Below are 16,117 nucleotides of genomic sequence, written 5' to 3'. Positions count from 1 at the left end.
AATCCATATACACACACACACACAATCCGTATACACCCCTATATATACACACACACAATCCATATACACACACACACACACAATCCGTATACACCCCTATATATACACACACACAATCCATATACACACACACAATCCGTATACACCCCTATATACACACACACACAATCCGTATACACCCCTATATATACACACACACAATCCGTATACACCCCTATATACACACACAATCCATATACACCCCTATACACACACACACACACACACAATCCGTATACACCCCTATATACACACACACAATCCGTACACACCCCTATATACACACACACACAATCCATATACACACACACACACACACACAATCCGTATACACCCCTATATATACACACACACAATCCATATACACACACACAATCCGTATACACCCCTATATACACACACACACAATCCGTATACACCCCTATATATACACACACACAATCCGTATACACCCCTATATACACACACACACAATCCGTATACACCCCTATATACACACACAATCCATATACACCCCTATACACACACACACACACACACACACACACACAATCTGTATACACCCCTATATATACACACACACACAATCCGTATACACCCCTATATACACACACACACAATCCTTATACACCCCTATATATACACACACACAATCCGTATACACCCCTATATACACACACACACAATCCGTATACACCCCTATATACACACACAATCCATATACACCCCTATACACACACACACAATCTGTATACACCCCTATATATACACACACACAATCCATATACACACACACACACACAATCTGTATACACCCCTATATATACACACACACACACACAATCTGTATACACCCCTATATAACCACAGGCCTCACCTGCCCTCCAGGAGGGGTCTGATGCTTTTATGCTGAATCTCCGTCATGTTTGTGAACCCCATCTCCGTTATGGCCTTCAGCGTGTTCTCATTCACCAGGTCCACCAGGGAGGAGAACGCCGTGTCCTCAAAGGCCCCTAAATACCAAGCAGAGGAGCGAGTGAGGGGCGGAGCTTCTCCCGACCTCAGGACACCATCTTAACTTTACATTCATTGTCAACGGCTACAGTGGCATAACTCACCTGTCAGCCCCATTGGTAGACCAGGCTCCTCCTCCTCCTCCTCACCATCCTCTTTTGGCTCCTCCTCCTCCTCACCATCCTCTTTTGGCTCCTCCTCCTCACCATTCTCAGTCTCTTTTGGCTCCTCCTCCTCCTCACCATCCTCTTTTGGCTCCTCCTCCTCCTCACCATCCTCTTTTGGCTCCTCCTCCTCACCATTCTCAGTCTCTTTTGGCTCCTCCTCCTCTTCAATCTTTGGCTTCTTTATACCTAAGGTGGAGAAATGATCATTCTGTCACATGACTGCGAGCAATGGAGACACACAAGTCCCAGTAAGGGCCCCTCAGACAGCTCTTACCCCCGTCCTCGGGCACCAGCTTCCGCTTTTTTATCTTCTTCTTCTTGCTGCCGCCGGGGGTCTCGGGATTCTCCTCGGTGTCTCCATTCACTTCAGCCAGTGGAATCTCTGGGGCGGTCTCCTCGCTGCTCCGCTCAACCTCAATCTCCTCCACATCTGAAATAGACATCAGGGGATGAGCCAGCGCCCCCGACATCTCCGATCACCCCCCACCCCCCCCCCACCAGCCCCAGATTCTCCTCCTCAAGATGTCTCTCCACAATGGACTAACCTGGACAAAGCACACCCCGACCATGGACCTACCTATAGTAACTACAGAATATACCCCGACCATGGACCTACCTATAGTAACTACAGAATACACCCAGACCATGGACCTACCTATAGTAACTACAGAATATACCCCGACCATGGACCTACCTATAGTAACTACAGAATACACCCCGACCATGGACCTACCTATAGTAACTACAGAATACACCCAGACCATGGACCTACCTATAGTAACTACAGAATACACCCAGACCATGGACCTACCTATAGTAACTACAGAATATACCCAGACCATGGACCTACCTATAGTAACTACAGAATACACAGAGACCATGGACCTACCTATAGTAACTACAGAATATACCCAGACCATGGACCTACCTATAGTAACTACAGAATATACCCCGACCATGGACCTACCTATAGTAACTACAGAATACACCCCGACCATGGACCTACCTATAGTAACTACAGAATATACCCCGACCATGGACCTACCTATAGTAACTACAGAATACACCCCGACCATGGACCTACCTATAGTAACTACAGAATACACCCAGACCATGGACCTACCTATAGTAACTACAGAATACACCCAGACCATGGACCTACCTATAGTAACTACAGAATATACCCCGACCATGGACCTACCTATAGTAACTACAGAATACACCCAGACCATGGACCTACCTATAGTAACTACAGAATACACCCAGACCATGGACCTACCTATAGTAACTACAGAATATACCCAGACCATGGACCTACCTATAGTAACTACAGAATACACAGAGACCATGGACCTACCTATAGTAACTACAGAATACACCCAGACCATGGACCTACCTATAGTAACTACAGAATATACCCAGACCATGGACCTACCTATAGTAACTACAGAATATAGCCAGACCATGGACCTACCTATAGTAACTACAGAATATACCCAGACCATGGACCTACCTATAGTAACTACAGAATATACCCCGACCATGGACCTACCTATAGTAACTACAGAATACACCCAGACCATGGACCTACCTATAGTAACTACAGAATATACCCAGACCATGGACCTACCTATAGTAACTACAGAATACACCCAGACCATGGACCTACCTATAGTAACTACAGAATACACCCAGACCATGGACCTACCTATAGTAACTACAGAATACACCCAGACCATGGACCTACCTATAGTAACTACAGAATATACCCCGACCATGGACCTACCTATAGTAACTACAGAATACACCCAGACCATGGACCTACCTATAGTAACTACAGAATATAGCCAGACCATGGACCTACCTATAGTAACTACAGAATACACCCAGACCATGGACCTACCTATAGTAACTACAGAATACACCCAGACCATGGACCTACCTATAGTAACTACAGAATATACCCCGACCATGGACCTACCTATAGTAACTACAGAGTACACCCAGACCATGGACCTACCTATAGTAACTACAGAATACACCCAGACCATGGACCTACCTATAGTAACTACAGAATATACCCCGACCATGGACCTACCTATAGTAACTACAGAATACACAGAGACCATGGACCTACCTATAGTAACTACAGAATATAGCCAGACCATGGACCTACCTATAGTAACTACAGAATACACAGAGACCATGGACCTACCTATAGTAACTACAGAATATAGCCAGACCATGGACCTACCTATAGTAACTACAGAATACACAGAGACCATGGACCTACCTATAGTAACTACAGAATATAGCCAGACCATGGACCTACCTATAGTAACTACAGAATATACCCAGACCATGGACCTACCTATAGTAACTACAGAGTACACCCAGACCATGGACCTACCTATAGTAACTACAGAATATACCCAGACCATGGACCTACCTATAGTAACTACAGAATACACCCAGACCATGGACCTACCTATAGTAACTACAGAGTACACCCAGACCATGGACCTACCTATAGTAACTACAGAATACACCCCGACCATGGACCTACCTATAGTAACTACAGAATATACCCAGACCATGGACCTACCTATAGTAACTACAGAATATACCCCGACCATGGACCTACCTATAGTAACTACAGAATACACCCAGACCATGGACCTACCTATAGTAACTACAGAATACACCCCGACCATGGACCTACCTATAGTAACTACAGAATACACCCCGACCATGGACCTACCTATAGTAACTACAGAATATACCCAGACCATGGACCTACCTATAGTAACTACAGAATACACCCAGACCATGGACCTACCTATAGTAACTACAGAATACACCCCGACCATGGACCTACCTATAGTAACTACAGAATATACCCCGACCATGGACCTACCTATAGTAACTACAGAATATACCCCGACCATGGACCTACCTATAGTAACTACAGAATATACCCCGACCATGGACCTACCTATAGTAACTACAGAATATACCCAGACCATGGACCTACCTATAGTAACTACAGAATACACCCAGACCATGGACCTACCTATAGTAACTAGAGAATACACCCAGACCATGGACCTACCTATAGTAACTACAGAATATACCCCGACCATGGACCTACCTATAGTAACTACAGAATATACCCAGACCATGGACCTACCTATAGTAACTACAGAATACACCCCGACCATGGACCTACCTATAGTAACTACAGAATATACCCAGACCATGGACCTACCTATAGTAACTACAGAATACACCCCGACCATGGACCTACCTATAGTAACTACAGAATACACCCAGACCATGGACCTACCTATAGTAACTACAGAATACACCCAGACCATGGACCTACCTATAGTAACTACAGAATATACCCCGACCATGGACCTACCTATAGTAACTACAGAATATACCCAGACCATGGACCTACCTATAGTAACTACAGAGTACACCCCGACCATGGAATTACCTATAGTAACTACAGAATACACCCAGACCATGGACCTACCTATAGTAACTACAGAATATACCCAGACCATGGACCTACCTATAGTAACTACAGAATATACCCCGACCATGGACCTACCTATAGTAACTACAGAGTACACCCCGACCATGGAATTACCTATAGTAACTACAGAATACACCCCGACCATGGACCTACCTATAGTAACTACAGAATACACCCCGACCATGGACCTACCTATAGTAACTACAGAATACACCCAGACCATGGACCTACCTATAGTAACTACAGAATACACCCAGACCATGGACCTACCTATAGTAACTACAGAATATACCCCGACCATGGACCTACCTATAGTAACTACAGAATACACCCCGACCATGGACCTACCTATAGTAACTACAGAATACACCCAGACCATGGACCTACCTATAGTAACTACAGAATATAGCCAGACCATGGACCTACCTATAGTAACTACAGAATACACAGAGACCATGGACCTACCTATAGTAACTACAGAATATACCCCGACCATGGACCTACCTATAGTAACTACAGAATATACCCCGACCATGGACCTACCTATAGTAACTACAGAATATACCCCGACCATGGACCTACCTATAGTAACTACAGAATACACCCCGACCATGGACCTACCTATAGTAACTACAGAATACACCCAGACCATGGACCTACCTATAGTAACTACAGAATACACCCAGACCATGGAATTACCTATAGTAACTACAGAATATACCCAGACCATGGACCTACCTATAGTAACTACAGAATATACCCCGACCATGGACCTACCTATAGTAACTACAGAATACACCCAGACCATGGACCTACCTATAGTAACTACAGAATACACCCAGACCATGGACCTACCTATAGTAACTACAGAATATACCCCGACCATGGACCTACCTATAGTAACTACAGAATACACCCCGACCATGGACCTACCTATAGTAACTACAGAATACACCCAGACCATGGACCTACCTATAGTAACTACAGAATATAGCCAGACCATGGACCTACCTATAGTAACTACAGAATACACAGAGACCATGGACCTACCTATAGTAACTACAGAATATAGCCAGACCATGGACCTACCTATAGTAACTACAGAATATACCCAGACCATGGACCTACCTATAGTAACTACAGAGTACACCCAGACCATGGACCTACCTATAGTAACTACAGAATATACCCAGACCATGGACCTACCTATAGTAACTACAGAATACACCCAGACCATGGACCTACCTATAGTAACTACAGAGTACACCCAGACCATGGACCTACCTATAGTAACTACAGAATACACCCCGACCATGGACCTACCTATAGTAACTACAGAATATACCCAGACCATGGACCTACCTATAGTAACTACAGAATATACCCCGACCATGGACCTACCTATAGTAACTACAGAATACACCCAGACCATGGACCTACCTATAGTAACTACAGAATACACCCCGACCATGGACCTACCTATAGTAACTACAGAATACACCCCGACCATGGACCTACCTATAGTAACTACAGAATATACCCAGACCATGGACCTACCTATAGTAACTACAGAATACACCCAGACCATGGACCTACCTATAGTAACTACAGAATATACCCAGACCATGGACCTACCTATAGTAACTAGAGAATACACCCAGACCATGGACCTACCTATAGTAACTACAGAATATACCCCGACCATGGACCTACCTATAGTAACTACAGAATACACCCAGACCATGGACCTACCTATAGTAACTACAGAATACACCCCGACCATGGACCTACCTATAGTAACTACAGAATATACCCAGACCATGGACCTACCTATAGTAACTACAGAATATACCCCGACCATGGACCTACCTATAGTAACTACAGAATACACCCAGACCATGGACCTACCTATAGTAACTACAGAATACACCCAGACCATGGACCTACCTATAGTAACTACAGAATATACCCCGACCATGGACCTACCTATAGTAACTACAGAATATACCCAGACCATGGACCTACCTATAGTAACTACAGAGTACACCCCGACCATGGAATTACCTATAGTAACTACAGAATACACCCAGACCATGTACCTACCTATAGTAACTACAGAATATACCCAGACCATGGACCTACCTATAGTAACTACAGAATACACCCCGACCATGGACCTACCTATAGTAACTACAGAATACACCCCGACCATGGAATTACCTATAGTAACTACAGAATACACCCCGACCATGGACCTACCTATAGTAACTACAGAATATACCCCGACCATGGAATTACCTATAGTAACTACAGAATATACCCAGACCATGGACCTACCTATAGTAACTACAGAGTACACCCAGACCATGGACCTACCTATAGTAACTACAGAATACACCCCGACCATGGACCTACCTATAGTAACTACAGAATACACCCAGACCATGGACCTACCTATAGTAACTACAGAATACACCCAGACCATGGACCTACCTATAGTAACTACAGAATACACAGAGACCATGGACCTACCTATAGTAACTACAGAATACACCCCGACCATGGACCTACCTATAGTAACTACAGAATACACCCAGACCATGGACCTACCTATAGTAACTACAGAATACACCCCGACCATGGACCTACCTATAGTAACTACAGAATATACCCAGACCATGGACCTACCTATAGTAACTACAGAATACACCCCGACCATGGACCTACCTATAGTAACTACAGAATACACCCCGACCATGGACCTACCTATAGTAACTACAGAATATACCAGACCATGGACCTACCTATAGTAACTACAGAATACACCCCGACCATGGACCTACCTATAGTAACTACAGAATACACCCCGACCATGGACCTACCTATAGTAACTACAGAATACACCCAGACCATGGACCTACCTATAGTAACTACAGAATACACCCAGACCATGGACCTACCTATAGTAACTACAGAATACACCCCGACCATGGACCTACCTATAGTAACTACAGAATATACCCCGACCATGGACCTACCTATAGTAACTACAGAATATACCCCGACCATGGACCTACCTATAGTAACTACAGAATACACCCCGACCATGGACCTACCTATAGTAACTACAGAATATACCAGACCATGGACCTACCTATAGTAACTACAGAATACACCCCGACCATGGACCTACCTATAGTAACTACAGAATACACCCCGACCATGGACCTACCTATAGTAACTACAGAATACACCCCGACCATGGACCTACCTATAGTAACTACAGAATACACCCAGACCATGGACCTACCTATAGTAACTACAGAATACACCCAGACCATGGACCTACCTATAGTAACTACAGAATATACCCCGACCATGGACCTACCTATAGTAACTACAGAATATAGCCAGACCATGTACCTACCTATAGTAACTACAGAATATACCCAGACCATGGACCTACCTATAGTAACTACAGAATACACCCAGACCATGGACCTACCTATAGTAACTACAGAATACACCCAGACCATGGATCTACCTATAGTAACTACAGAATACACCCAGACCATGGACCTACCTATAGTAACTACAGAATACACCCCGACCATGGACCTACCTATAGTAACTACAGAATACACCCAGACCATGGACCTACCTATAGTAACTACAGAATACACCCAGACCATGGACCTACCTATAGTAACTACAGAATATACCCAGACCATGGACCTACCTATAGTAACTACAGAATATACCCCGACCATGGACCTACCTATAGTAACTACAGAATATACCCAGACCATGGACCTACCTATAGTAACTACAGAATACACCAGACCATGGACCTACCTATAGTAACTACAGAATACACCAGACCATGGACCTACCTATAGTAACTACAGAATACACCCCGACCATGGACCTACCTATAGTAACTACAGAATACACCCAGACCATGGACCTACCTATAGTAACTACAGAATACACCCCGACCATGGACCTACCTATAGTAACTACAGAATACACCCCGACCATGGACCTACCTATAGTAACTACAGAATATACCCAGACCATGGACCTACCTATAGTAACTACAGAATATACCCAGACCATAGACCTACCTATAGTAACTACAGAATATACCCAGACCATGGACCTACCTATAGTAACTACAGAATATACCCAGACCATGGACCTACCTATAGTAACTACAGAATATACCCAGACCATGGACCTACCTATAGTAACTACAGAATATACCCAGACCATGGACCTACCTATAGTAACTACAGAATACACCCCGACCATGGACCTACCTATAGTAACTACAGAATACACCCCGACCATGGACCTACCTATAGTAACTACAGAATATACCCAGACCATAGACCTACCTATAGTAACTACAGAATACACCCCGACCATGGACCTACCTATAGTAACTACAGAATATACCAGACCATGGACCTACCTATAGTAACTACAGAATACACCCCGACCATGGACCTACCTATAGTAACTACAGAATACACCCCGACCATGGACCTACCTATAGTAACTACAGAATACACCCAGACCATGGACCTACCTATAGTAACTACAGAATACACCCAGACCATGGACCTACCTATAGTAACTACAGAATACACCCCGACCATGGACCTACCTATAGTAACTACAGAATATACCCCGACCATGGACCTACCTATAGTAACTACAGAATATACCCCGACCATGGACCTACCTATAGTAACTACAGAATACACCCCGACCATGGACCTACCTATAGTAACTACAGAATATACCAGACCATGGACCTACCTATAGTAACTACAGAATACACCCCGACCATGGACCTACCTATAGTAACTACAGAATACACCCCGACCATGGACCTACCTATAGTAACTACAGAATACACCCCGACCATGGACCTACCTATAGTAACTACAGAATACACCCAGACCATGGACCTACCTATAGTAACTACAGAATACACCCAGACCATGGACCTACCTATAGTAACTACAGAATATACCCCGACCATGGACCTACCTATAGTAACTACAGAATATAGCCAGACCATGTACCTACCTATAGTAACTACAGAATATACCCAGACCATGGACCTACCTATAGTAACTACAGAATACACCCAGACCATGGACCTACCTATAGTAACTACAGAATACACCCAGACCATGGATCTACCTATAGTAACTACAGAATACACCCAGACCATGGACCTACCTATAGTAACTACAGAATACACCCCGACCATGGACCTACCTATAGTAACTACAGAATACACCCAGACCATGGACCTACCTATAGTAACTACAGAATACACCCAGACCATGGACCTACCTATAGTAACTACAGAATATACCCAGACCATGGACCTACCTATAGTAACTACAGAATATACCCCGACCATGGACCTACCTATAGTAACTACAGAATATACCCAGACCATGGACCTACCTATAGTAACTACAGAATACACCAGACCATGGACCTACCTATAGTAACTACAGAATACACCAGACCATGGACCTACCTATAGTAACTACAGAATACACCCCGACCATGGACCTACCTATAGTAACTACAGAATACACCCAGACCATGGACCTACCTATAGTAACTACAGAATACACCCAGACCATGGACCTACCTATAGTAACTACAGAATACACCCAGACCATGGACCTACCTATAGTAACTACAGAATACACCCCGACCATGGACCTACCTATAGTAACTACAGAATACACCCCGACCATGGACCTACCTATAGTAACTACAGAATACACCCAGACCATAGACCTACCTATAGTAACTACAGAATATACCCAGACCATGGACCTACCTATAGTAACTACAGAATATACCCAGACCATAGACCTACCTATAGTAACTACAGAATATACCCAGACCATGGACCTACCTATAGTAACTACAGAATATACCCAGACCATGGACCTACCTATAGTAACTACAGAATACACCCCGACCATGGACCTACCTATAGTAACTACAGAATACACCCCGACCATGGACCTACCTATAGTAACTACAGAATATACCCAGACCATAGACCTACCTATAGTAACTACAGAATATACCCAGACCATAGACCTACCTATAGTAACTACAGAATATACCCAGACCATGGACCTACCTATAGTAACTACAGAATACACCCAGACCATGGACCTACCTATAGTAACTACAGAATACACCCCGACCATGGACCTACCTATAGTAACTACAGAATACACCCCGACCATGGACCTACCTATAGTAACTACAGAATACACCCCGACCATGGACCTACCTATAGTAACTACAGAATACACCCAGACCATGGACCTACCTATAGTAACTACAGAATACACCCAGACCATGGACCTACCTATAGTAACTACAGAATATACCCAGACCATGGACCTACCTATAGTAACTACAGAATATACCCAGACCATGGACCTACCTGTAGTAACTACAGAGTACACCCCGACCATGGACCTACCTATAGTAACTACAGAATACACCCCGACCATGGACCTACCTATAGTAACTACAGAGTACACCAGACCATGGACCTACCTATAGTAACTACAGAATATACCCCGACCATGGACCTACCTATAGTAACTACAGAATACACCCCGACCATGGACCTACCTATAGTAACTACAGAATACACCCAGACCATGGACCTACCTATAGTAACTACAGAATACACCCAGACCATGGACCTACCTATAGTAACTACAGAATACACCCCGACCATGGACCTACCTATAGTAACTACAGAATATACCCCGACCATGGACCTACCTATAGTAACTACAGAATATACCCCGACCATGGACCTACCTATAGTAACTACAGAATACACCCCGACCATGGACCTACCTATAGTAACTACAGAATATACCAGACCATGGACCTACCTATAGTAACTACAGAATACACCCCGACCATGGACCTACCTATAGTAACTACAGAATACACCCCGACCATGGACCTACCTATAGTAACTACAGAATATACCCCGACCATGGACCTACCTATAGTAACTACAGAATACACCCAGACCATGGACCTACCTATAGTAACTACAGAATATACCAGACCATGGACCTACCTATAGTAACCATATACGGATATATCAGGCCATGGACCTACCTATAGTAACCATATACGGATATATCAGGCGCACAGCAATACTTCAGTTATTATCAGGCTGCGGTGTCACTACCTGCTCGGACCTTATATCCACACGATGTGTCTGGTCTGTTGGTAAAATACATTAAATATACGGTGCTCAGTGACACACATGATATGTATACGGTGCTCAGTGACACACATGATATGTATACGGTGCTCAGTGACACACATGATATGTATACGGTGCTCAGTGACACACATGATATGTATACGGTGCTCAGTGACACACATGATATGTATACGGTGCTCAGTGACACACATGATATGTATACGGTGCTCAGTGACACACATGATATGTATACGGTGCTCAGTGACACACATGATATGTATACGGTGCTCAGTGACACACATGATATGTATACGGTGCTCAGTGACACACATGATATGTATACGGTGCTCAGTGACACACATGATATGTATACGGTGCTCAGTGACACACATGATATGTATACGGTGCTCAGTGACACACATGATATGTATACGGTGCTCAGTGACACACATGATATGTATACGGTGCTCAGTGACACACATGATATGTATACGGTGCTCAGTGACACACATGATATGTATACGGTGCTCAGTGACACACATGATATGTATACGGTGCTCAGTGACACACATGATATGTATACGGTGCTCAGTGACACACATGATATGTATACGGTGCTCAGTGACACACATGATATGTATACGGTGCTCAGTGACACACATGATATGTATACGGTGCTCAGTGACACACATGATATGTATACGGTGCTCAGTGACACACATGATATGTATACGGTGCTCAGTGACACACATGATATGTATACGGTGCTCAGTGACACACATGATATGTATACGGTGCTCAGTGACACACATGATATGTATACGGTGCTCAGTGACACACATGATATGTATACGGTGCTCAGTGACACACATGATATGTATACGGTGCTCAGTGACACACATGATATGTATACGGTGCTCAGTGACACACATGATATGTATACGGTGCTCAGTGACACACATGATATGTATACGGTGCTCAGTGACACACATGATATGTATACGGTGCTCAGTGACACACATGATATGTATACGGTGCTCAGTGACACACATGATATGTATACGGTGCTCAGTGACACACATGATATGTATACGGTGCTCAGTGACACACATGATATGTATACGGTGCTCAGTGACACACATGATATGTATACGGTGCTCAGTGACACACATGATATGTATACGGTGCTCAGTGACACACATGATATGTATACGGTGCTCAGTGACACACATGATATGTATACGGTGCTCAGTGACACACATGATATGTATACGGTGCTCAGTGACACACATGATATGTATACGGTGCTCAGTGACACACATGATATGTATACGGTGCTCAGTGACACACATGATATGTATACGGTGCTCAGTGACACACATGATATGTATACGGTGCTCAGTGACACACCCCCTCCCCCTCCTCCTCTCTCCCGGTCTCTCCCCCTCCTCCTCTCTCCCGGTCTCTCCCCCTCCTCCTCTCTCCCGGTCTCTCCCCCTCCTCCTCTCTCCCGGTCTCTCCCCCTCCTCCTCTCTCCCGGTCTCTCCCCCTCCTCCTCTCTCCCGGTCTCTCCCCCTCCTCCTCTCTCCCGGTCTCTCCCCCTCCTCCTCTCTCCCGGTCTCTCCCCCTCCTCCTCTCTCCCGGTCTCTCCCCCTCCTCCTCTCTCCCGGTCTCTCCCCCTCCTCCTCTCTCCCGGTCTCTCCCCCTCCTCCTCTCTCCCGGTCTCTCCCCCTCCTCCTCTCTCCCGGTCTCTTCCCCTCCTCCTCTCTCCCGGTCTCTCCCCCTCCTCCTCTCTCCCGGTCTCTTCCCCTCCTCCTCTCTCCCGGTCTCTTCCCCTCCTCCTCTCTCCCGGTCTCTTCCCCTCCTCCTCTCTCCCGGTCTCTTCCCCTCCTCCTCTCTCCCGGTCTCTTCCCCTCCTCCTCTCTCCCGGTCTCTTCCCCTCCTCCTCTCTCCCGGTCTCTTCCCCTCCTCCTCTCTCCCGGTCTCTTCCCCTCCTCCTCTCTCCCGGTCTCTTCCCCTCCTCCTCCGGTCTCCCCCTCCTCCTCTCTCCCGGTCTTCCCCTCCTCCTCTCTTCCCCTCCTCCTCTCCCCCGGTCTCTTCCCCTCCTCCTCTCTCCCGGTCTCTCCCCCTCCTCCTCTCTCCCGGTCTCTTCCCCTCCTCCTCTCTCCCGGTCTCTTCCCCTCCTCCTCTCTCCCGGTCTCTTCTCCTCCTCCTCTCTCCCGGTCTCTTCTCCTCCTCCTCTCTCCCGGTCTCTTCCCCTCCTCCTCTCTCCCCCTCCTCCTCTCTCACCTTCCTCCGGTTTCTTTTCTTGTTTTCTTTTTCGGATTTTTTCACTTCTCTTTTGGATTTTCTTCCGCAGCAGTTTCATCTGTAGATCCGCCATGGTGAGTACACGTGGGACTGGCCGGAAGTGTCGTCACTAGCAAAGGTGTCCTGATACTGAGCTGTCCGCTGATATGCCTGATCGTATAATAAGAGGGCCTGATAGATAACTGAGCTGACCTCGGATATGCCTGACTGTATAATAAGAGGGCCTGATAGATTACTGAGCTGACCTCGGATATGCCTGATCGTATAATAAGAGGGCCTGATAGATAACTGAGCTGTCCTCGGATATGCCTGACTGTATAATAAGAGGGCCTGATAGATAACTGAGCTGACCTCGGATATGCCTGACTGTATAATAAGAGGGCCTGATAGATAACTGAGCTGACCTCGGATATGCCTGATCGTATAATAAGAGGGCCTGATAGATAACTGAGCTGTCCTCGGATATGCCTGACTGTATAATAAGAGGGCCTGATAGATAACTGAGCTGTCCTGGTGATGCCTGACTGTATAATAAGAGGGCCTGATAGATAACTGAGCTGTCCTGGTGATGCCTGACTGTATAATAAGAGGGCCTAATAGATTACTGAGCTGACCTCGGATATGCCTGACTGTATAATAAGAGGGCCTGATAGATTACTGAGCTGACCTCGGATATGCCTGACTGTATAATAAGAGGGCCTGATAGATAACTGGGCTGTCCTGGTGATGCCTGACTGTATAATAAGAGGGCCTGATAGATTACTGGGCTGTCCTGGTGATGCCTGACTGTATAATAAGAGGGCCTGATAGATTACTGAGCTGACCTCGGATATGCCTGACTGTATAATAAGAGGGCCTGATAGATAACTGGGCTGACCTCGAATATGCCTGACTGTATAATAAGAGGGCCTGCTGGATTCCTGAGATGTCCTGGTGATGCCTGACTGTATAATAAGAGGGCCTGCTGGATTCCTGAGATGTCCTGGTGATGCCTGACTGTATAATAAGAGGGCCTGATAGATAACTGGGCTGTCCTGGTGATGCCTGACTGTATAATAAGAGGGCCTGATAGATAACTGAGCTGTCCTGGTGATGCCTGACTGTATAATAAGAGGACCTGATAGATAACTGGGCTGACCTCGGATATGCCTGACTGTATAATAAGAGGGCCTGATAGATAACTGAGCTGACCTCGGATATGCCTGACTGTATAATAAGAGGGCCTGCTGGATTCCTGAGCTGTCCTGGTGATGCCTGACTGTATAATAAGAGGGCCTGATAGATAACTGAGCTAACCTCGGATATGCCTGACTGTATAATAAGAGGGCCTGCTGGATTCCTGAGCTGTCCTGGTGATGCCTGACTGTATAATAAGAGGACCTGATAGATAACTGAGCTGTCCTGGTGATGCCTGACTGTATAATAAGAGGACCTGATAGATAACTGGGCTGTCCTGGGGATGCCTGACTGTATAATAAGAGGGCCTGATAGATAACTGAGCTGTCCTGGTGATGCCTGACTGTATAATAAGAGGGCCTGATAGATAACTGAGCTGACCTCGGATATGCCTGACTGTATAATAAGAGGGCCTGATAGATAACTGGGCTGTCCTGGTGATGCCTGACTGTATAATAAGAGGGCCTGATAGATAACTGAGCTGACCTCGGATATGCCTGACTGTATAATAAGAGGGCCTGATAGATAACTGGGCTGTCCTCGGATATGCCTGACTGTATAATAAGAGGGCCT

At 45.5% G+C, this 16,117-nt stretch overlaps 1 protein-coding gene across 1 annotated transcript in view; it reads right to left on the bottom strand.

The window, feature by feature from the left end:
* The window catches only part of DDX18 (DEAD-box helicase 18), a 30,063-nt gene extending 15,604 nt beyond the window's left edge, over positions 1–14,459 (bottom strand). Inside the window, exons 1-4 of the mRNA XM_075285496.1 lie at positions 14,348–14,459; positions 1,495–1,650; positions 1,158–1,406; positions 917–1,052 (exon numbers count right to left, since the gene is read on the bottom strand). Coding sequence (XP_075141597.1) covers positions 917–1,052; positions 1,158–1,406; positions 1,495–1,650; positions 14,348–14,441 — 635 coding nt within the window. The 5' untranslated portion in view covers positions 14,442–14,459. The remainder of the gene's footprint in view (positions 1–916; positions 1,053–1,157; positions 1,407–1,494; positions 1,651–14,347) is intronic.
* Between the last annotated feature and the right edge of the window lie 1,658 nt (positions 14,460–16,117).

Source organism: Leptodactylus fuscus, chromosome 8 (genome assembly GCF_031893055.1).
Source record: "Leptodactylus fuscus isolate aLepFus1 chromosome 8, aLepFus1.hap2, whole genome shotgun sequence".
NCBI classification, from domain to species: Eukaryota; Metazoa; Chordata; class Amphibia; order Anura; family Leptodactylidae; genus Leptodactylus; species Leptodactylus fuscus.
The sequence above is the reverse complement of the archived record's forward strand: the minus strand, read 5'-3'. Positions and strand labels throughout refer to the sequence as shown.